Here is a 24,554-nt window from a genome sequence, read left to right as displayed (position 1 = left end):
TTATATAAATTACCAAAATATGTAGAGCCAATGTGAGTGTAATTTCTCGTGTCAAAAATACAGAACTATTTCTCAGTGTACCGAATCAAGTAAAATTGCATAGCACGCTTTATGTAGTATTGAAGTTAATAAATTATTTAAAAAATAGTTTGTCTTTGTCTGGATTAAATTTCTATGGCTATTTAAATGTATCAAAGGATAAGCTACGGTTTTCCTAATTATATTGTCATACATATGTAATAAAACAAAACAGTAAAATGTAAATTTATTTACTTATTTTACCATTGCCTGTTATTAAACAGATATATTATACAAGAACATTATGTACAAAACTTTCGTTCATAGTATGTAGCAATATAACAGTTTTAAACATTATAAAAGAGCTTCTTGTCTTAAAAATTATTGAAACTAATATCTCAAATACTATAGTAGAGATAACAGACTTATCACGATGCTACTGGTAACATTAAAAATGACAGAAGATTGCATTTTGATAATATAACGTTACGTCTGTTATCTCTACTACAGTATTCGAGATATTGGTTTTAACCGTTTTAAACAGATCTGTATTTAAAACCTGAATAAATTAAATCGAAAATATAGCTATTTCTTTCGGTTTATCTGCATCTTAATCTGTAATTTAAAATTATCTTATTAATTTTTTATAAACCAAATACACTTTTTCTTTCTTTATACAGGATATAAAATTAAAAAGTGTAATTACGAATAAGATTTTTTGACAGAACAGTAGAAAAAAGTTAGAGAAATGCTCGAAAACGGGAAAATTACTAACCCAGGGATGTCCAACCCGCGGCCCCTCAATTTTTTAGATACGTTTTCATTTATTTTGGTAAAGTATGTGGTAAAAATTATTCTCGTTTCACTGGATACACATTGATGTCGTAATGGCGTAATCGGTGACATATACTGACCAATCAAAAATGTTGGCGGCGTGGTCTGTCATTTTGATTGTTTCAGTTTCAAAGATTTTTGTAACGAAGTGATGTTGTCAGTGATAAAGAAAGGATACTTTTCATAAGGCGGATGAAAAAGACACGTAATCCCTCTTTTCAACAGAGTATCATTCATTTTTAGTGACTCGAGGCAAGGCCTAATGCCAAAGTGGAAAGGCCTAATTTTTCTTTATAGAAATAAAGAATTCACTTCGGCATTTTTTCTAATTACAGGTATATAATACAGATATATGTCTATATATATATATTTCTTTCTCTAACGTAATAATTTAAATATTTTCAACCTCCAAACATTATCATAATTATTTCATCAACTTTAAATCTATATTTTTAATAACCCAGCATTTTATCATGACATCTAATACTAAGAAAAGAAAAACAGAAGAAAAAAGAAACGTATCCCTTCTTGAATTTTATAAAGAAGTTCATTCTTTTAATGAATTTGATAAATTTGTCAATCTATCTAGAGAAGTGTTATGCATGTGGGGTAGTACATACTGTTGTGAACAATACTTTTGCTGCATGAAAAACATCAAAGCTTGAGTGATTTCCATTTAACACTCTTAGTATTAAGACTAGTACCATAAAAGCAGGTAGTAACAATATTATAAAAAAAAAGCAGTGTCAAAAATAGCATTGAATTTATTTTTATTTTGTGCGAGTATACTTTCTATTTTTAGCTGTCAACCATACAGTATTTTTTGTAATTATATACATTTGTTATTAAAATTCGATATTCACATTTTTAACATTTTAAAAGCGTATATTTATATAAACTTCCTTTGTGCCCCGCTGAATATACCTAAATTTCTACTTCGGCCCATTAAGAAAAAAGGTTGGACAACTCTGTACTAACCAAATAGATAAAAACTTTTCTTGCCTAACCGCTACTATCACGCCAGCTATCGGCAACCTGAGTCATTAATCGAACTTCAGAGTGCAGCTGGTCCTTTTGATGTAGAAAGAGAAGCGAGCAAAATCGACGACTAGGATTCTCTCTTTTCATTCTCCGGTTACCCCAATGATGGACGGTGTAAATAAAACCATTAACCATCCTCTGTTATTAGTTTTTTAAATTTGTGCTCGTTATGGCACGTCACAAACGGTCAATAATCAATACGTAGCTTATTTGTGACAGGACTCTGAAAATTCCTTACTTGTCAGAACCTGTAATAGCTGGAATAATTGCGCTTATGCTGTCTTAATTTTTAACTATGCCCAGTAGCTTTAATAACTGCGTAACGCCAGGTTGTGCAAATTGGGCAAGGATACAAAACGGATCTATTAACTCTTACATTCATTATTTTAGACTTTAAATTGATTCGACGGTTTGATTTTGCTCACAGTTTATGTTTGTTTTTAAATATTTTTGGGCGTTTTCGTAGTGAATAAGGAAAAGTAATAATTGTATATTATGCAGTTAGCTTATAATATGGGTGATTATGGCATGGATGGATGCCATAATTGCTAATTGTAAATTGTTATACGGTATTTTGTGGTTGACTACACCTATAACACTATACTTATGGAAATAAAAATTACGTATAAACACAGTGTTTGTGGCATCCGAGCCATAAAGGCCTACCATAAAAATTTTACGTCACGGATGCCACAAACACTACGTTTATACACGATTTTGAGTTCCATAAGTATAGTGTTATAGGAGTAGTCAACCACAGAAAAATTACAGTTAAACTTATCTATACGTTATTATTATTATGGGATGTCTTCGAGATTACTGACAATTCTCTTTTTGAGTCGGGAAGAAAAGAGTTGACGAGAATTATATGAATTTAATTAGGGAAATGTTAAGCTAACAAGTAGGTGTTAGGATAGTTAGTGTTACAAAAAGGAGACTTGGGGGTTTAGTATGGATTTGGAGGTTCTTTTATAACTCTTTCCGCCCCCTGGGCACCGAGAAGGCCTCTTTTAGCAAGCCAAATAGAATAAATGTAGGATGGCAAGAACTCAAACAGTATTATTACACATTGACAGTGATAGTAATGATATTGGAGTCGGAAAATCACGTTACTTCAGATTTTACTTGTGTTATATATAGCGTATCTTATAACTTATATATCTACATCGTATATACAGTTTATATGATATAGGCTTATATATACAAAGGAAAAGTTTCAATGCGCTATCAATATATCTGCTTTCGATGGTACAGAATATATTACACTACCAAAATGTACAGACCCAATGAGATTGTCATAAGAAATACAAAACTATATTTCATCTCAAATACTATTTCTCATTGTACCGAATTGAGTAAAATTGTACATTTTACCTAGTATTATAATTAATTAATCAATTGTAAAAAGATAACGTATGCCTTTATCTATGTAAATTTCCGTGGCCGTTTAAATGCATCAGAGGATACGCTATGCTTTTCACAAATATATTGGTTATGCACACGCAATCACATAGAAAAATGCAAACGCATCTATTTATTAAGCAGATATACTATATACAGAAAGAGAATAACTTATATGCAAAAATAGGTAGCAATTTGGCACGGTTTTAAATAGAGATATTTACAAATTAATTTCATTTTCGATTTAATGAATCCACACGATCACCGCTAATTTTAAATTATTATCGTATTAAATTCTTCCAAAACAAATATACTTTTTCTTTTTTTAAGTAATATTCGTACTCTTACTAATCCGACCATTCCTGGCACAGAGGAATTCCAGATTAGTGAGCGTGCCGGATTACAGAGTAGGCCTAAATAGGACTAAAAACAAGGAACGACACGGCCCTTCCGTACTGTTTCTGTAGCTGTTCGGCCAGGTTCACAATGGCCGGTTCACTATGCAAATCCGGATGGAATGCATAAGTCGTGGGTCGCCTGGCAGTTTCGACCGGAGCCTCCCCGGGACGTTTCCTCAATTACCCACCTCTAGTTCACACCGTCCAAGACGGACAAGCCGCTCTTCCGGGCCACGCCTCTTTCTCGTGCCGACTACGTCGATTTAAACGTAACAGAAGAATAATTGGCGGCGTGGTTTCTCGTCCGATAGTAGGAACGGACCTTCGGCACGACGACCGCCTTTCATTTGTTTGTTTAATTCATTTATCTTTGCAATGGTTTCGGGAAAACCGGATGCAAACGGCGGAAATTACTTACGAATACCAGGTTTAATTTGCTTTTAAAACGTTTACGGGAAAGGAGTAGAGATTTATCCCGCATTCCCGGCTATTTGAGAAAAAAGCAGAGGAAATTCGAAGGTGGCTTGGCACGAAATTAGTAGCGAGCGACGGAAGAAGGTGAAGTGCCGGGTACGTGCACGAAAATAATACATTCATTTCGATCGGCTATTTTATAAACGAAGTGCCGGAAACCGCTCCAGCCTTAATGAAAACGGCCTCGGCGCCGTTTTTATCCCGGGTGCGAACGAGGAAATCGTAGCGCCAATTATTTCCAACGAAAGAGTAATTAATAAGCATATTTTTCTTCCAGAGCGTTAGGCGACCTCGCTTAACCCTCCTCTGCTCCCCGCCGTTATTAACAAATTCCGCTTCCAGCTGTCATTTCGGTAGCGGCCACCGGTAGCGCGGAAGTACCGGACGCCACCCGAAAATTAGAACTTCCCAACTCCCGTTTATAGGCTTTTGGGGTAAAAGTCCGAAATCTGGGTTTTACGTCGTCCTTAGAAATGCCCACAACCAAAGAGAAAATGGGCAGAAAAGCCGACGGAAAGAGCGTTCGGCCCTAATAATCCCTCCTCTATTTAAAATTTTTGCAAATCTGCACGTATTTCGTTAGCGTCTATTTCGTTTAATATCTCGGAAGGGAATGATTAAGAAGCAAAATTGGTACGATACCGGCGTAGGATGAGCACGAATGCTTCGCATCTTGGCAGTTAAAGGTCGAGGGGTATGACGCGTCGCATTTCGACGGGCGCGGGACTTAACCCAGACATTGTTTATTATTAGCATTTACAATCTTTTATGAAATTCGTCACTACTCTCGAGCTTTTCGCCATTTTGTAATAATTAGCGCCGTAGTAAGTTTATGTAACAACGAGGAAAAGACGGCACGCCGGCAATTGTATTTATTATAATTAAATGTAAAGTTTAAAAATTAATTTTTAAATAAAATGTCATAACAGCAACTTGTAGTGGGAATTTTTTAAACTGGTTAAATTATTTCTCCATTGCTTTTTAGTTGCGGTAATTAAAGAGAATGCAAATTTTCCCGTTAATGTTAAAAACTTAAATAAACGGTGCGCCAGCCGAAGACGAAAGCCAACAGCAGTGGACCCGTTACGGAGGAAAATGTGGCCAATCCCTCGCTCTTCTTTCGACGGTAATTCTTGTAATCTCGGCTTCCCAATTATCCACTTTGAAGATCATTGCCACTTACAGGGAAGATTTCCACTTTTTTTCTTATTCCGGTAAAATAATAAGCTGAAAATGGCTGATGAAGGGGAACGGTGGGGTCAGGAACGTACAAGGAAGCAAAACCCGTTATTAGTTAGAACAACTGCGTTTCCGGACGTAATTAACGTTGGAAAAAATATGGGGAAATACCGTACGTCTCCCGCCTGAGGCGTACTGTAAGCCGACGGAAGGCGACGGGGACGTCGGCAGACTATTAAGGTCCCAACAGTGTCATTCACATTTGCAATTGTACCCAATTAAGAATGTTCGGTTCGATATCATTTATCCCATCTGCAGTTCTGCACCCATCTTGGTTTTTTGTTTATCTGCAGGAAATCTAAACAATCTAACGTCCGAAGGATTACTTTTACAATTTGGTGCCACACAATAACACATTCTTTCACTTTTTGAGCACTTAAATATAACCGACTCACACGGGAACCTCGGGTAAGGTATACTCTATAAACAAGCCCCAAAATGACCGCTGCCGCAAAGGATCACGGGATCGTGTCCAGATCTATTTCTATAGATCTTGACCGTACAATTGAAACGAGTGCTATCTGACAGCCGTAAATATAAACCGCTACTACAGTAGTATAACCAGAGTCGATACATATACTAGTCCTTTTGCTGCCAATAGCTCTAATGCTACGATAGTGAAGAAATAAATATTTCTGCCACTTCGAGCGCTTCAGTCGGGTCAAGGCGTAAGTTAGGCTTGAGCATAGAAAAAATCGACTGTAAACATTCGAAATTCTTTTAATATACGAAATTTTCTTGTTTTTAACTCAGATATTGCTTTTGTATTTTAAAAGGACTGCTTATAAATACTATTTTAATTCGGTTTTGAACATTATTTATTCGTAAATGTCGTTAATATTTATATTTCTATTAACTGCCTCTTTCACGATTTTTGACTTTAAATCGATTAGACTATTTGTTTCTTTTCTTACAATTTGTGTTCATTTTTAAATATTTTTCAGAGTTTTCGTTAAGGGCTAAAAATTTATAGTTAAATATTTTTCAAATGTGTTAGATTGGGCACTCGGTGTGATATACTCTTATGTAAGATAACCTTTCTAAATGAAATACTATAATATATAGTAGAGGGGTTAGAAGTACAAAACAATCTGATAATCTTAATCTTTGCTGCTGTTATTTTTTTGCCCGAGAAATCTCCTAGTAACTAATAACCGTTTAATTCCAAAGAAAAAAAGTACATGATACAAACTTTGCAAGATATTAAATTAACTGATCTATATCGTAAGTGGTCGCGAGAAAGAGAGAGAGGGGGAGTCCACATGAGATTTCGGTGGAGTGGAGATAAATACCTGTAGTTTGAAGGATCCGTTTGTAGACCTGATGCAAGAGAGAATTCCGTCTGTCCTTTAGGAAGGTTGAGTGAACGAAGAGGTTGGCACGTTAGAAGGGTTCTGGATAATGTTCCGGGTCAGAGTCAATTGTATATTCGTTTCGGAGGCACAGAATTAACCGTATCTGTCGACGACTTCCGTTATAGGACCGGGTGACGACTGTAATCATCGGAAGAACGGGTGACGACTAGTTGAGTCGGGAGGAACGGGCGACGACTGCCCCATTCGGCCGTCAGTTCTGATATTAAAACGGGTAACACGCGGCCGTGAGGTCAAAGGGTCAAAGGTAAAGGGAAAGTGTCGCTTTCGTCGCCGAGATCATGCAAATTGAGACTTTATCAGATGTAAAGAATAATAAACAACGTTAGTTGTCAATATAGGTGTAATGAAATCGAAAAAAAAACTTCTGTCAAGGTCCGGGCTCTCACATTACACCATGAAGGCGGCACCAGAAAACGCGAAATTTGCATGAAAGGTACTACATACTTGGACATGAAATGCTAATCATTAGGTGGTCTTACTCTTACCTGTTTTGCTATACAAACTGTATGCAAAACTATACAAACTGTATGCATACATAACTGTTTGCTATACAAACTGTATGCTATACAAACTATACAAACTGTATGTGTCTTACTTCTACTTGCTTTGCTATACAAACTGTATGCATACATAACTGTTTGCTATACAAACTGTATGCTATACAAACTATACAAACTGTATGTGTCTTACTTCTACTTGCTTTGCTATACAAACTGTATGCATACATAACTGTTTGCTATACAAACTGTATGCTATACAAACTATACAAACTGTATGTGTCTTACTTCTACTTGCTTTGCTATACAAACTGTATGCCTACATAACTGTATGCTGTACAAACTGTACAAACTGTATGTGGTCTTACTCCTACTGTATGTAGTAGGAATAAGACCACATACAGTTTGTATAGAAGGGAAGATCGTAAAGTTGGTTTCTCACATGAAAATCTCATTCGCACGTTGGTTGCTTGGGTAGAGGTTTTGTTATGCCTAGTGTAAGAAAGAGGAATGTCTACCAAAACGTGTAAGAGTTTGATCGTGGTAGAATTGTAGGCTACCGGAACTGCGGTTTATCATTTTGCGCTATTTGCTGCTTGCTTTGGTCGATCCCATGACTGTCATGAGAATATGGAATGGATGGGTCCAGGAGGGCCATACAGAACTCTGTGCGGGATCTCAGCGGTTCTCGGTCAGTATCGCCCGAGAGGACAGACATCATGTCCTCATGGTTTTGCGGGATCGTACGTACAGCCACGCCGCATACCCTGAGTCAGGAACTTGGGTCGTTTTCAGGACAAGTGTCTGCGTAGACAGTACGACGGCATCTGCAGTACCACAGATTATCAGCATGGCGACCATTGCCGCGGCTTCCCTTGATGCTGCAGCAGAGACAGGCGCGCCTACAATGGTATGTTCAACGACGAATGTCGATGCAGGAGTGGCATCACATCGTCTTTTCAGATGAAGCCCGGTTCTGCGTACAGCATCGTGATGGCCGTATCCGAGTATGGGGGAATCGAGGTGAACGATCATTCCCAGTTTGCATTCGTCATGGTCATGCGGGTCCATCACCTGGAGGAAATGTATGTGAGTGTCCATTTGTTACACGCCTGGTCACCTGTTGTTCGCATTGTCCGTAATTTGGATAGCCGCCATTACATTTCTGACGTGTTAAGGCCCGTCGATGCGCCGTACATTCGAGGCCTCCGTCACGCTACCTTTTTAAAAAGACAATGCACGAGCGCATGTTGCTCATGCTGCTCTGACCATCCTGAGTGCAGAGGGCGATCGCTGAACACAAAGTAAATTTAAAAATTAATTTCATTTACAATTTGAAAACAACTTTTAAACGGATTTTAAAAACATTGTTTTAATTTTCACTCGATTTGATTTTTATTTTAATTAAATAATTTTGTTTTTTTACTTTCGGTTTCGGGGTAAAGGCCAGTTTTAATTATTTGGGTATTTATAAGTCTACAAATTGCTGATCTATAAATTCCCACTGTCGGCTGCATGTCTGTTGTCTTCCTTAATCTCGGAGACGGAGTTAGATAGACGAAATCCGAGACCAGATATGAAAACCTTAGAGGCAGTAGGTCCAATTAATTATACATGAACTTCAGATACAAAGCGGAAGTCGTGTTATTTCAATTGAAAAATTTTCCCCTGAAAGGTGTTAGATCGGCACGACTGTATTGTTAAAGGAAAAGTATGATGTACAGGGGCAAATCATTTTTGGTGGAGAGCATATATTTTAAATTAAATAAATTTAAAATATAATTAAAAATTGCAGTTCGGCATTGTGACCATGTCAAAATAAATAATCGCTCGTTATTTTTAAATTTAGTTATTATTTTTAGTTTTAATTTCTGGTTTAATTTAGTTTCTTTTTTACAATTATTTGAAATAATTTTTATTCATTTATTATTATTTAATTTTGCATTAATTTTGCGTGCATTTTTCGAACCCTCGATTACAATAGTTTTTGTTTTCTTTTGCGACATTACTATAGAAATTGTTTTAGTGTCGTTTCCAAGAAAAGATGATCTAATTTAAATTTCTTTTAATCTTTCAGTAATTTCATTTATTTTTGTTTTATAAATATGCCTGCTTTTCAATTAGTTTTTTAGAAATATAAGTACACTATTTATACAATACTGCGGACAGTGCATATGGCAAGTTTACGATCAATTTTGGAATTGTCTACCCAGCAAAGTAAGTGTTAAGCATTTCAAGCTTTATAAACTTTTTAAAAGAAGATAAAATAAAAGGCTTTCTTAGATTTGTACTTTTTATTTTGGTTTCGTTTGTTTGTGTTTTTCGTTTATAGCCTTTTATTATGCACTCTGAAAAAGGACGGAAGGCCAAAGTGTATTTAAATAAATAAATAATATCGCCATACAATAGATAGCAGCACACAAACAACATACAGGGAACATTTTCCTGTATGTTGTTTGCTTAATTTCGGGTGTTATAATCAACGAAGACCTTCACACCGCCAGAGGTGCATTAACAGATAAAAACTCAAGGAGATTTTCATGCCATTTAATTGAGGCATTACGTAAATTGTTTGTTTATATAATTCATTATTTCAAAATCTTGGTGTAATTTACAAGAGATAAACGTGTATTTTATGACGGTTGCTCGAACAGCTTGCAAATTGGTGGCGAATTCAACTTCGTACAGAGCTTCACTAACGGCTAAAAATATTCACTTCTACGTCACTTTCAGGCTTCATTTTTGACAAAAATAAAAAAATTGTTTTAAGATCGAAAGTTGCTACTAAATATGCTCGAAAGTTATCGCGTGCTCAATAGGTTGTTATCTAATTTACGCAAATTATAAAACTTGACAAGTCACTAATAAATTCTAATTGGAGGTAAAATTCGGGTGAGTTAACAAGCACACTTGTGGTTTGTGAACATCTATGCCGTTCTTAGCACCATCTGTCGGAGCTTGAGAACAAATTGAAAGTAAAAAGATGGCGTCGACAGACCACGAAATAAAAATACCTTGGTATAACGTAGACCACGCGCCAGTAGTGGAAAATGGCGCCGACTGGGATTGCTTTGTTATAATATATCAATTAAACTTTCTAAGTTTGCTTACGATCTTACGGCAAATACAAAAGCGCAAAAGCGAAGAAGTCGGATAAGAAAAATGTTTGGAAACGGTCGGAAGTTGAGAAAATCCAATACTTCGATGTCGGAATTACCATTGGGCCATTCCCGATACTTAGCGCGGTAAGCACGTCTATCGACTTTAATAATTTAAATGGGCTAGCGAATATGGCGTGTAAGTGAAATACATTAACGCGGTGGTTTCCAAACTTCCTCTACTCATTTTCAGAAAAAAGTCGTTGCGTTCCCCTCAATTTTCGTAACAGTTTAATTTCATAAATACTGTCCTTATAATTTATTTAATGGCCTACAAAACAATATGTTATTAAACACAGTATATTGTTGGCCGGGGCTCGACTCTCGTCCAGACGTTTCGAAAAGAGTGTGGATGGATTTTTACCATTCTAGCCGTGCCCACCGCCATAGTTTGAATGTTATCGTCCGGTGTGACGTTTACCACCACGTGGCTTGAAGGCCTTTCCATCGGCCTAATTTTTACCCTTCCGCTCTCCGCGGGAGCAAAAGTCGAAAATTTTTCACTCGGTATTCCGTCGGCTCGGACGGCAAAATCGACGTCATTTTGTCGTTTCTTCCTCCGTTTCCGCACGTGAGTGGGCCTATTAGGCTTAGAACCGGTCTGGCGCCTGCGCGGAAAGAGAACGATGTCGTTCAGACGATCACCCGCTCCTTCCGTTTGTCTTCTTTGTTGCCAACCTTTCCCCAAACGTAAATAGTGGCGACGATACGAGAAGAAATTTCTCTTCTCTCGGGAATTTTCTTTCCGACTTCCGCCGAGGATAAGAATAGCGCCCGTACGCCGGGACTCGCGCCAAAATATTTCGACACTTTTTCCCTGGACGTGTCAGGTGGTCGGGCGGCTGGCATAAGCGCACAAATCCTTTTCTGGCAAATTATTAACGTTGCCGCGCTTCATTCGTTGGTCGACCAAAACTTTTCATTTTATAAACTTTTACTTTGTCTAAGGCCAGGCCACGCCCGGGAGAATCCGTTTTAGGGGAAACCGGACCCTTTTCGGGTGTTACTACCGGTGTTATCCACACGGCCTCCGCTGGGCGAATTTTTACTTTTGTCACGCTCCCGCTTCTACATCCGACCGCGGGTGAACATATTTGAGTCCGACTTTAGGCCGCGGGTATGGTCGCGGCTTTCCTTTTAACCGTCTGCAAATTAAAAACAAACGCTCTTTTCCCCCATTCCATTGTAATCCTCGTTTAGTAATTACAATCGACTGTACAATTACCTCTTAATGACGGAAGGAAACTATTTCTTCGGCCCCGTTTTTATCGACAGGACTTCGATCGTCGTTAGTCCGGGTGGGCGTGACAACCCCCGATCCACCTTTACCACTAAAATTTATTACGGTGCAATCCGGTTAACTCGAGGTTGTCGCGGGGAAAACTTCTGACTCTGAGTTAAAACGTTTCGAGTTACGGAGGATCGGCTAAAAATAAAGATTTTGCGCATCGACTTATCGGTGACCGATAATAAACTATTCATGCGACGTTTGCGCGTGTCTATATATATTAGGTACAATCGTAGTGTCAATGCAAATCTCGGGGTGTTGTTTACAAACTCGAAAACGCTTAACCCAATGGGTAAATAAGCTACGGGAACGCATTCCCGAATGGTCGATCCGTTCATTCCTAACTGTTTACCAAGGATTTCTTAAATTCTACAATGTATTCTTTCTTTGTTTATAAATTAATTTATCAAAACATCTGTCTATTTATTATGTCGGCCAGTCGGAGAAACCTAACGGCAACAAAATAAAAAAAAAATTGCTCGAAAAAAGCGGGTTTGAATGGCATTTACAGTATTTAGGTCACCCACGCTGCTGGCAGCCATCACTCCCCCCCTCGCCCGCCGTCACACGACACGATGTTTAATTTTAGTCCTACGTGGTTCCCGCGTCTTGTAGAAAGTTTCCGATTGGTTTATTCGCTTGATCAGAGATTCCTATCGGGGTACGCGCTTGATTGTTTAGGAATACGCGAAAAAAATAATAATGGCGGACGTACTACAAGAATATTCGGATTCTGCATTGATAACTTTGCCGATGCCGCGGCACTCCGTGCTAGTTTTAAGTAAAAATATATTTTTACTGTATTTAGACCCATCTGTGACCTTCCTCCAACGCTTTTCCATTAAAAAAAAGTACTTTTTTTTACATGTAATGTACAGCGTTGTATAATTGGCCAAGGAGTCACTGTTCGACGAGTATGCGAAATGGGTACGCCAGTCAAAAAAGGTTGGGAACCACTGCGCTAGATGGACGTTAATTATTTTATTTAAATGTAAAAATAGTAAGTACTGAATAAAACCCGGTTAGAGTTAAACAGGTGAATTCGAGTTAACCAGATTTCACTGTATATGGTATTTTTGGTGGTAAATTTAATAAGGTAAAGTTTAAACTGTATTTATGTTCTAAGGTAGAAAAATAAACTAACCGTCGAAGGGTATTCATATATCCGAAATGTACAGCACAAATGTACAGTACTGTACATTTCGGATAATTCGGTGTGCTTTAATCCCTTTGGAGTGTTAGTAAATTAATAGCTATTTAGAATATTACAAAGGGAAATTAATTTTTATATTCCGTTTCGGCCAGATCATTTGTTGCACGATTTCTGGAATTCTTTGCATATAAGTTTAAAACGAGTGTGTTCTAGACAGAGCAATGAATTTCATTTTATGCACGCATTTTGATTCCCGCGCTGCGTGATTTCAGATCAACGCGGGCCTACTTCGGACTGGCAAATCGGGACAAAAACGTAATTTCCGGCTCACCCTCTTTTTCCCGGATTTAAGGCATTTTTTTCTTTCAGCCGGAGGAACGGCGGCGACGGATACCACCGAGGAGGTGCCTTCCACCCACACGCCGCACGTGCTGTCCGCTTCTAAGACGGTGGTGGTCAGGAGGGGCGAAGAGGCCGTCTTCGACTGCGAGGTGGACGAACTGGGTGAGTGTTCTTACGTATGTGTGTTCCGGCATAAAAGCGTAGAACAGAAACTGAACCGAAAGCCGATTTCTGGTTCAGTTTTCTGCCACACAATTTTACGCACGTGTGTTCTTGGCCTAAGAAACGTTTGCACGGATATTTTTATCGTTTTCTCCGGCAGCATTTTCGCCTTGCCGAACGGCGATTCGGTCGATTATTAAAAGAATATCGACACGAATTTTGCCGCGCGGTCTTATCGAATACGCCAAAACTCGTCGCAAACATTTCTAGGTTTTCCGACGTAACCTTCGCCCGCCCCTCCTGTTCGGAACCTCTTCTTACTCTAACTTTCTACTCTCGCCCGCCCAGCCGACGCTTCGGTATTTTTTCGATAAACTACGCGGCGGCCCCTAAAAACTTCGGCTCCGTCCGACGTTCTTACGCATAAAATGCGTTGACGATGCCAGGAGAAAGCCGGAAAAACGCCAAAAGCGGGAAATCCACTTTCATTCGTCGTTGTTTCCGTTTGGAGACGCCAGGAAGAGCGCCGAAAGTGTTTTGGCTAGTGTTTTGATCTGTAACACGCGTTCCGATTGGTCCTTACGAGTCGGCCACCGAAAATCGTACTCAGTGTAAATGTTTTTACTACTATCGGTCCGATTATTATTATTATTATTATTATTATTATTTATTAATGAATATACATAAGGTACATGCCCGGTGCCATTAAGTACAAAACCGGGTGAGAACATGAGATACATTAAACAGTTTTCTGAAGAACAAGAATTATCTATAGTGGTATTAATAGGTTTAAATAATATAAAATACATAAAATACATCAAGAATAAAGACAATTGTAAAACGCTTCATCAAGAAGATGAAGCAGTATCACAGGACATGGTGCACAGATTGAGGACGAGACAATAAAGGCTCGCGATTAACATATTTCGATAATGCATTGCAGAAGATGGTAACAAAGGATTAATACGTTGTAGAATGTCGTACATAGATGTCATTAACACACGCGTATACAACATAATCACACGTAGTGCACATTTGAGTTATTACATATATAGCATTTGATTTACATCTTATGAGCCAATATAAAATACCAATCAGCGCCAGTATATCGAAGCATATCGTCGGCACATATCTTATTATTCAATTAAAATTAACAATTCGGCACCATATAGACGTACAGAGCAACAGCACAATCATAACATCGAACATCATAACAATCGGTCCGATTATAGGATCGGTCGGATCGGACCTGTTGATCGAGTCGGTCATAGTGTGAAACAGCCCTAACAATGGACTATCGACAGGAGGATTCGCCAAGGTGTGGAAGAAGGACGACGTGCTCTACTTCACCAACGACTTCGACTTCGTCCGGGATCCTCGAGTCCGACTAACCGAAGACGGATCCTTGCGCGTCCTAGAGACCCGACCCGGAGACGCCGGCGAGTACGTCTGCCAGATCAGCACCGAGCGCCCCCTGGAACTGCGTCACCGCCTGGTGGTCATCGGTAGGTGCGCTTTTTCCCTTCCGCCGCCGCCGCCGCCGCCGTCCGCTGACTCTGCCTCTTTTCAGTGCCCCTAGCGTGGAACCCGTGCCCGGAAGCGGAAGAATGACCGTCGGTCTGGGACAGAACTTCAGCGTCGGATGTCGGGCCGAAGGATCTCCCGGTCCCACCGTCACCTGGACTCGCCCGGTGAGTAACCACTTCCGTTTAACTTTCCGCGGGCGTTGCATTTCCGGCGCCGGTCCGGTGGACTCGACCAAAGGACGAAGCCTCTATCAACATATATAGCCTATATATTAACTATTTATTTTAGATATTATAAAAATAATTAATTACATAAAAATTACTTTTTAATACAATCTCAACAGACGGATTTTGTAATTCGGCGTTTCTCAAATTTCTGTCCGCGCGGTGCTGGGCACACTTAAGTTAATAGAGATTAATACTCTGTTGGACGATAACCAGACAATTAAATTAGAAACAAACTATTAAAGTTTACTTCTAATTTTAATTGTTTTAGTGCTATTGGAAACGCGTTTTTATATTTATTACGTTTAAAAGATATTGTGAGAATACAAATAATAAAGACTTATACAAATAGAAATCTTCCTCGTCGTCATCACGGGAACATTGGTAGAGTCGACCTTTCCTTATGGGCTACTTCCCCCTGTGGGCACTAAGAGGGCCTTTTTCTAGCAAGCCCATTATGGGTTCGGCCAGGCTTACAGTGGGACTGCCGCGAGGTGAGGGACGGGGCCCGACATATCCGGACGGACCACCACCGGTCGGCAGACGACTCGTCTCTGCCTTCCGCGCCGTTTTAGAACACGAAGTCGGTCGGATCTTCGTCCCCATCGGCCGATTACGATTTACCGGACCGACGACCGCGGATAAGTGGAAAGGGCGCTTCTTTTTGTAATTGTGTAGACCGGCGGTAGGTAGGAGGCGGGAGAATTAATCAGGGTTTGTCTGTTGGCAGAACGAGAAGGAAGAGGCGAGAGAAGGGACCGTGCTGCAGGTGTGGTCGGCGGAAGAGGAGGACTCTGGAGAGTATCGCTGCACCGTCAGTAACGGATACGATCCGGCGGTGGAGGCTTCCATCCTAGTCGATGTGGTCCGTAAGTATCCTCTTTTGTTAAAGGTCGACTCCTTTGACGGTCTCGGAAAATTAGGGTCTTGCGGCTTCCAACTAACGATTGCCGTTTTTCCAAAATTACCTTTCGATTTCATTTATATTTTTCGGCAAAAATCCTAACCTTCCGAAACCGACTTGACCGAAACAGTTTCGGTCGTCCGTTTGTCGGTTGTTTAAATATCTACGTTAAACATTGGAAGACCGAAAGCGAATATCGAGTCCGAGCATTCGAAAGGGTCCTAAATCCCGCGAGAAACAAATTTTCGAGAAAATTCATCTCTCTATCATACGACACCCGACCCCTCTATTTCCTCCACCTCGACCTTTAATCACCAAAATTTTAATTTTATCGATCTCCTAATACCCAAATCTCCCCGCAAAATTTTAGAAATTATCGACAGAAAGCACGGGAGTTATTAAGTGGGTGAACAGAATCGTGCTCCAACACCCACTAATATTCACACGGTGTAAATATTTCCGTAGGTGTGAATCACACCTACGGAAAACTCCCGAATTTCGTAACATTTCGTGGTCTCCGAGTTCAAAAGTGTAAAAGTCTTGAGGGGGTCATTTTTTTAAGGGATGGTCATTGTTTCCTTCTGTTACACAAAATGGCCGGGGAATTAAAATGGCTAAGTTAGCAGCCCTGCATCAAAGCTGCGTTGGCGAAACTAGCTACCGGCAGGTTGACAATTTTGAATTTTCATTTAGCTATAAAAATTATAATTTCTGTATTGTGACTATACAGGATTTAAAGTATTTTCCCGTTTACTCTAAGTCAGTGATTCTCAACCACTGTGACCCCGCACTTTAGTGTGCCGCCACTGCGAAAACCCGTACATAAGCGACGTCAGACAAGTAGTTCATTCGGTTCTACCTTGTAACCGGCGTTATCTGTAACTGCCGGTAGTTACCAAGGCGTTTAGAAAATGTTACCTAAATAACCAACTGCGTTTAAAAAATCACTATTATGACGTCACCGGTTGTCCCGCGGTACTTACCGAAGTAACCGCGTGTGCCGCCAAATTTTTAAATTATTAAAAGTGTACCGTGACGAAAAAAGGTTGAGAATCACTGCTCTAAGTACTACAAAGCACGAACTTTTTCAATTCTAGTATTTCGGCTACTGTTTTTATTCGGCGGCGTTGGCAACAGCGACTAACGGTACCTGCCAAAATTCGCTACACGCGTGATCGGTGTTCGCTGTCTGACTTGGAATTGTCACGGATTTGATTTCTTTAGTAAATGCCAAATTCATATCTTCTTTCTTCCATTTAATGTTCCTTTTTATCCCCAGCAGATTATTTATTTGTCTTTCTGTAAAAGTACCTTTCAATGTCGATACAACAAAATCTTAAATCTTTCCTATTACCAAAGTGGCAATAACAAAATGTATTTTTACAGAATCGTAAGGAAAGTATGGTTTGTGCTTATGTGTGCGTGTGTGTATCAGCAGAAATTTCCCTTATATCTCGGGGTTGGATAAACAAAAAATTTCGACACTCGGCAGGGTTATTACAATATATAAGTGTGAATTTTCGGGGCCGTGTTTGACCCGGTCAGACGTTTGCCAGGACAGTTTATATTTCGAAAGACCAGTCGAATCTTTCAAAATCAGGATTCCCGACACCACCTAGTCGCGCGGGCACCCTTGAACCTACTTCTTAACTAACGAGAGTGAGCTTACAATATTTGAAATTTATACCTATTTTATTTCTTTAAAAATTCCTTAAAATGGCGATCTTTTTTGCCTTCTTTAAGCGTTTAAGGTTAACTTTGGATGGCGGGAAACAACTAAGGGAGAAAGTGTCCCTATGCCAGTCTTTTTCAACTGGGTTTCCGCGCATTTTCCGTCCCGGTTGGCCGTATTTATTTCATTCTAATTGTCCAATCATCGGGAACCATTTGGGACACCCGTGGAGAGAAGCAACAAGTATCTTCCTTGTTGAATCGATATCAACGTTACCATCTCTCCTCGAGAATTTCCTTCAAAAATGAAAGTGCCCATGACTCGTGACTAAAAAAAATGGTTTTTTGTATAGTCAATACAGAAATTAAAATGATTAAGTTTTACTTCAATTTAGACAAAGTATCGGCTCCAGATTCTCACATAACGAATCGATGCTATTAAATTTTCGTGGTTAAAGGTCAAAGCGTTGGGAAGAAAGAGGAGAGGTCGTGTGTTATATCTCTAGTGGAGTCAGACTTAATAAAAATTTTGCTGGCTTTTGACCTGTAAAGTAAGGGTTTTCCGTTTTATTATAGACATATAACTTATATTAATCATTATAAAATATATATTAACTATTTATTATAAATATATATACTTTAATTATTATAAAAATACAGTAGAGCGTCGAAAAGTGGAACCAATTGGGGACTGGGGTCCTTCCAGTTAATGATTTGTTCCAGTTTCCGACTTTGTACGAAAAAATACATTAACCTGTCCGATGTTCAAATTTTTCTCCGTTGCGTGTCGCTTCGTGTCGAATTTTCGTCGATTTTAAGCCTAACGAAAATTTTTATAATAATCATCGAGGCTATCGTATCGTTAAAAATTATTTCTGCATTTTGTACAAACAAAATAAATATATTGAAGAATATAAAAACATGAAAATTATACTTTAGAAGTAAATCTAGTATGAAAAACGTTCGATTCGGCACGACACAGTCCGACTGAAAATCGTTCCAATTTCCGGCCATTTCGATTACCGACGTTCCAATTAATGACGCTCTACTGTAATTAATAACATAAAAATTACGTTTTAATACAATCTCAACAGACTGATTTTGTAAATTTAAATATTCATTTGAAATAGAGAAATTGACTGTAATGCAACCAAATTACTCCTTTTAATTGATTATCATTGTTGAAATTTTATATTACACTACTACATAATTGAAAATGATGGTAATTTCTTCCCGTTATCCTTAATCTGCCGTTTGGAAAGGAAAACTGAAGCAGATTTCCAGGCTTTGGACCGGAAATTTCGATTTAAAGACACGGAAAATGTTTAAATTGCCTTCGATCGTCTATTGAACTTGGCAAAACCCCTTGGACGCGCGGTTCCTCCGTCTCGTTCGAAGAAAATTGCGGAAAGTCGGCCGACGACTAGTGCCAAAGACCAACTTTTTCTGTCGTGGTCGTAACGGAAGTGTGAACGCAACCTTACGGGCACTCGGCGCCATCTTTTTAATATCTCTCTTGTGTGTCTTTATATTCGTATGAGGAGTTTTCGCTCGAAGTTTTGTCACAGAAACGTATGGGGTTCTAACGTATTTTGTTATTTTCCGGGCCGTTTTACGGCACTCGGACACAAAAACAACGAGACACCGGAAACTTACGGAGAACAATGGTAAGGCTAGGGCGCGAGGTGGGTGTTAAGGTTTTTGTAAGAATATTTCCAAGCTTCTGTCACATCAGAGAAAAGGGGTGCGGAGTATAAGTTTTCCGAGACGAAGGGCCACGGTAAAAGTTTGGTTAAGAAAGTTTGCGTTTCAGATCGGCCGGTGGTAGGAGCGGCGGAGAAAGTGGTGTACACGGGCAGAGGAGCCACCGCCCGACTTTCCTGTTTCGCCTACGGAAAACCTCTTCCCTCGGTGGTGTGGATGGGCCCCGACGGAACGGCGGTCCTTCCGTCGGACCGTCGCGTCCCGGAATCGTCGGGAGGCATCCACCGACTGCGGATACGGAGGATACGAGACGAAGACCTGGGAGAGTACGTCTGTCGGGCCGACAATCCGCTGGGAACGGCCCGAGTCAACATCGAACTCAGCGGTAAGAATCCGACGGGAGAGGCGGGCTCTATCTCTTCCTCTTCCGGTTTTCGGCCCCGCAAGTCCTCTCCTGGCCTCTTTCGAACACTTTTCCCGCCGCTGCGGGGGTCGAACCCTCGACCCGGGCGGTCGGCCGGATAATCCGTTTGTGGCCACAAACGAATGTCTTCCGTTTCTCCCGGCGGGACTACCGAGCGGGCTTTTAAATTTCGGTAAAATTAACGTTTACTTTTAAACGAAAAAGGCGCCGCCCGCTACGGGTTCGGGCGGTCGGAAAGAATGAAAGGAAAAGTCGCGGAGACTGGCCGGCGGCAACGCTGCATCGGGTTTTGCTTTTATATTTCTCTGTTTTTATTAATTATTGGGAAAAATGTTGGTTTCGCCTTCGCTCTCTTATAGAATTGTAATGGAATATACCCGACCGCGCCCACCTACGTAACTCGGGCTTCTTAACCCTTTCTGGCATCCAGCTTTAAAGGCTTTTAAAACCGCGTTTTCACGTAACTTGGACGTACGGCGACACCTTTCTCTACCGTTTGTCCCTATAATCCCTATTGGGCCTTAATTAAGGCGAGTAAAAGTGCGATTTTCTCCTGCCGTGGGCCTACTCCCGGATTAAAAAGAATCGCGGGTGGCCCGACGGTGTAGCCGGCCGGTCTGGCGCGGTCTTCTTCCCTTTTCCGTTCCGACCGGGAGTCGCCGTCGCCCGATTCTTACCAAAAACTACGTAGACCGCCGGTGGTCCGTCTAATCTTTGGTAAGGATCGCGCAGCGGCGGAGACGGACGAAGCGAGAGCTCTACCTTCCGTGGGATGGAGGGAGAGGGCGGTCGCCGGGACCGAAACCGGGAGGAGATTTCGCCCATATTCCCGTGTTTGTTTCTGGTTCGGCTTGTAACGGAGAACGAACCTTTTAGGACTGGCCAGCCCCGCCGAGTTTCGGAAAGACACTCTGGACCCCGGGGAGGACGCCTACACTCTCCGATGGAGCGTCAAGTCGCACGGTCAAGTGTTGGAGTTTCTTTTGAAGTTCAGACCAGTAAACGTTAGTAAGGGAAAGGTAGGCCTCCGTGGCAAACCCGTTTCATTGACTACACTACCGTCGTTCTTTCTTTTCAAGAGGAGTGACGTCGGCCAGGACGAATGGACCAACGTCGGGGTTCCTGCCGAACGCGGTCGCGGTCTAGTGTGGAGCCACGGTTACCGAATCACCGGTCTTCGGCCCGGGACCGTTTACCAGGCAGTGGTGCTGGCCAGGAACGAATTTGGATGGAACAGACCCTCGCCTCCTTTTTCCTTCTCTACCACGGGTGCCAGTAAGTAAGATTCTGCTGCCGTTTCCTCTTTCTTCGCAGCTCGCCGTTTCTGCCCTTTGCTTTCTTCTTCCGTTTATCTGCCCGTGGCTTTGGCCCGGATACTGGCAAATACAGACTGACTAAAAAGACTCTGGCATTAATGTGGAATCTAAAAGTAGGTTGGAAAGAAGGGCAAACCGAGATACCGTGCGATTTCGCCAATCTTCTGTTTCGACATCACCTAACATTGTGGATAATTTGTCGGGTACGTCTTCGTGCAGGTCGTTATTTTATCGCCCGTGCAAATTCACCGGTAGATCTATTAACGTAGCACGATAGCCGTTTCATGGGTCGACGTAACAAAATACCACTAAAACGAAGACAACTACGGCGAGGCCGTTTAAGTAATCGTCGGTAACATTCTGACATTAGTTTTACCGGTAAGTATTAAGTAAACGCCTCTTTGCTGCTTCTCACCAACTCGTATCCTAATTCGAGCAAAAAACATTTCCGCAACCGCACGCTTTTCCACTCGTCGTTTTCCTTCCGCCGCTACTTTTCGATTAGCTACGTTTGAACCGTTATCCAAAGTCGAGTGTTTCGCATTAGTAAGATGGCGACGAGTGAAAATGTACTCTAGGTTGACGGATCCCAACTAACGAGTAAGACTCGAAACTCGGCACTTTCGGTGGTAGAACCATCTCTTTGTCGCCTCGACAATTCGGATACCAGTTAGCATCTCTAATTGACTACTTTATGTAGGCGCAATCGCTACTGCTTTGGTTTCAGCCGAACGCTTGCCATGTAAAATCGGACTTTCATTCGATATTGACAATATTACAGAAATATGTTTTCGTATTCTTTTACAAGGAGAGTGTTTTGTTTCAACTCGCACTTTCCTTTTCTTTTATCCAACTTGCGCCTTCGTAAGTAGTGTTCTCGGACAGAAACAGAACCGACCAATTCGCTTCTGCTTCCCTCTGTGTAAAATTTCGTGGTGAAAAAGAAGAAAAATATCAAAAAACGGTAATAAAAAAAGTTTTATTTGCAGCGGCGGAAAACGTGGACGAGGACCAACTTACAAAAATGGAAGCGAAAGAAACGGATGGAGTGTTTCCTGTAAAATACGGTAAGAAGGAATTCTTGTTACTTAAATTGTTGCAGTTTTCTAGTAAATGTTACGGATGAATTGACCTTTCTGCATTTTCCTCCAACTTTCTCTCCATTTAAGACATTTCCACCAAATCTATTTGTTATTTATACTATACATTGTACGATATTTTGATGAAATTATTATTAACCACTCGGATACATCAGTAATGAATATCAAAGAATAGATTATCGTCTTAAAAAGTAAATATCAGTTTGGAAAAAGTTCTTAATACGAACTTTTACATAACATAAACAAGTAAAACAATCTGATTTTATTTCATGCTGGGAACTCGTATCAGCAGAAATTCTGGGCAAGTTCGTCCTCTGCCCGGAGTCCTTTTGCACAGTTTCCTGCAAACTTCGACGATTACAATTAACAGAAGTCTGATCGACGGGCTGGCCACGTGGGGTTTTCTTCACTTGTCTAACACCTAAACGGGAGTCGATTTTTATTTAAATTCCTCTCTCGGCAGCTATGCTTCTGTTCCTTTGTCGCATCCTTTGCGACCAAACCAATTAACAACAAAACGTTAAAATTAATTGAAAATATTTTACTTATACTTTTATCATAAACAATAACATTTAAGCCTGATGTTTCTAAATATACAGAGTAAAATTTCGTTTACTATATCGAGTACACTACTCCAGAAAAATACGCACGAAGTAGTGTGTCCCACGGAGAGTGGCATTCGATGCATCTTCCCATTTGTTTTTTTTTTCTTTCATTGGATAATCATATTTTATCTAACTTGGAGTTCGGAGTCATCCTTGTTCCGCCCAAGAACCGCAAGGAAAACGTTTGATTTATTATTATCAATCATTAAGACATAATACATACATCGAACAGATACATAGTTAGGAAACAAATAACTATTGTAACAGATTTTGTCACAAATATCGCGACAACTCGCGATTCATTATAGGGGAGCAGTTCGTTTCTCGAGCCCTGACCCAAGGACCTTTCGCACGAAGACGTTAAGTTCTTTTTGAATGTTCTTGTTTCTTATTAGGTGGTAAAGATCGACGATAGATGTGTTGTGATCCTGCTGAGCCAGAATATAAAGTTCTGGTACATTCGGTAAAGGCATGTTCGAAAGTTTGGTTCTCATCATCACACTCACAGTTTGAGTCCTGTGCTTTTGCTATTTTATTGAGGTAGTCCTCAGTATTGCAGTAGACCTGAGTAGACCTGGCTTCTTATAAAGTCAATTGACATCCATCTCAAATCTACTGTTCTCTCTTTTTTGTTTGGGAGAATCCAATATGTGTGTTGCTTATTGCTTATGTCCTTATCGCAATTTCACCATCTCTCTTGCCAGTCTGTTATTGTATCCTTAATATGAGAGTGAGGGATTACGCAATAGTCTACGTTCGGCAGGTATGCTGCCTTTTGGCCAGTGAATCGGCCCTCTCGTTCCCGTTATTGCCTTTATGAGCATTGACTTATCTGAGCTTAATTCTAATTCTACTTGTTATGATAATTTCTTTAATGTCTACTGCAAGACTATTAGTGTCGTGAAACTGCTGCAGTGTTTAAATAGCCGATCCACTATCAGTGTTAATAATGGTCGAAGTTGCCCTTTGGTTGATATTGTCCACTTCACTGCTTCGTACATAGCGTACAGTTCTGCTTGATAGACTGTACATCTATTATTCAGTCTAAATTGTTCGTAATGAGTCCCTTTGTCCTCCTCCATCACTACAAATGATGCTCCAACCTGATTATTAACTTACAGTGGAGATATTTACGGAATATGTCCACTGTCTCGTGTTCCTCATTTTCGGCGCACACGATCCTCAATTTATCACTCTGTTTTCTTTGCATCGCCATTGTGGGCTTTAAATCATAGTCTACGTTTGTATCTATGAAACTATCCGCAACAACTGTAGTTGGGAATTTTTTCTGGTATAATACGCCTTCACCCTGTCTTTAAGAATCAGATGTATAGGGGCATCCTGGCAATTACACATAGTGCTTCAGTCGATGTTGTTCTATAGTAGGGGTCACCAAACTATGGCCCGCAGGTCAGTTCGTCCGGCCCGCTGCTGCACTGTGCCACAAATAAGCAAAAATATAATTATTTATATGGAAATATCATAAATTATAGATAAACTTACTATGTAGAAAAAATTAAAATAAGTGTCATTAAAAATACCAAAATTGGTCCAATCTGATATTTGCATCAGCAGTAATAGAATTTTCAGGAAAATCGGTAAAATAAAAAATTCGGCGACTTTTGGCGACTTTGGATATCGGAGCGCTTTTTGTGTAAGTTTCTGCAATTAAGTTTCTAACAGAAGCTATTACGAGCT

The 24,554-nt window shown here is 40.3% G+C and overlaps 1 protein-coding gene across 1 annotated transcript in view; it reads left to right on the top strand.

Moving 5' to 3' along the window:
- The window catches only part of LOC136982584 (protein amalgam-like), a 37,285-nt gene that overhangs the window by 8,514 nt on the left and 4,217 nt on the right, over window positions 1-24,554 (top strand). The window contains 8 exon segments of the mRNA XM_067279109.1: window positions 13,247-13,381; window positions 14,686-14,954; window positions 14,956-15,072; window positions 15,863-16,001; window positions 19,521-19,796; window positions 20,712-20,839; window positions 20,915-21,110; window positions 22,129-22,218. Coding sequence (XP_067135210.1) covers window positions 13,247-13,381; window positions 14,686-14,954; window positions 14,956-15,072; window positions 15,863-16,001; window positions 19,521-19,796; window positions 20,712-20,839; window positions 20,915-21,110; window positions 22,129-22,218 — 1,350 coding nt within the window.

Source organism: Centruroides vittatus, unplaced genomic scaffold (assembly GCF_030686945.1).
Source record: "Centruroides vittatus isolate TY-2023 unplaced genomic scaffold, ASM3068694v2 contig_854, whole genome shotgun sequence".
In the NCBI taxonomy this organism is placed as follows: domain Eukaryota; kingdom Metazoa; phylum Arthropoda; class Arachnida; order Scorpiones; family Buthidae; genus Centruroides; species Centruroides vittatus.
The sequence above is the reverse complement of the archived record's forward strand: the minus strand, read 5'-3'. Positions and strand labels throughout refer to the sequence as shown.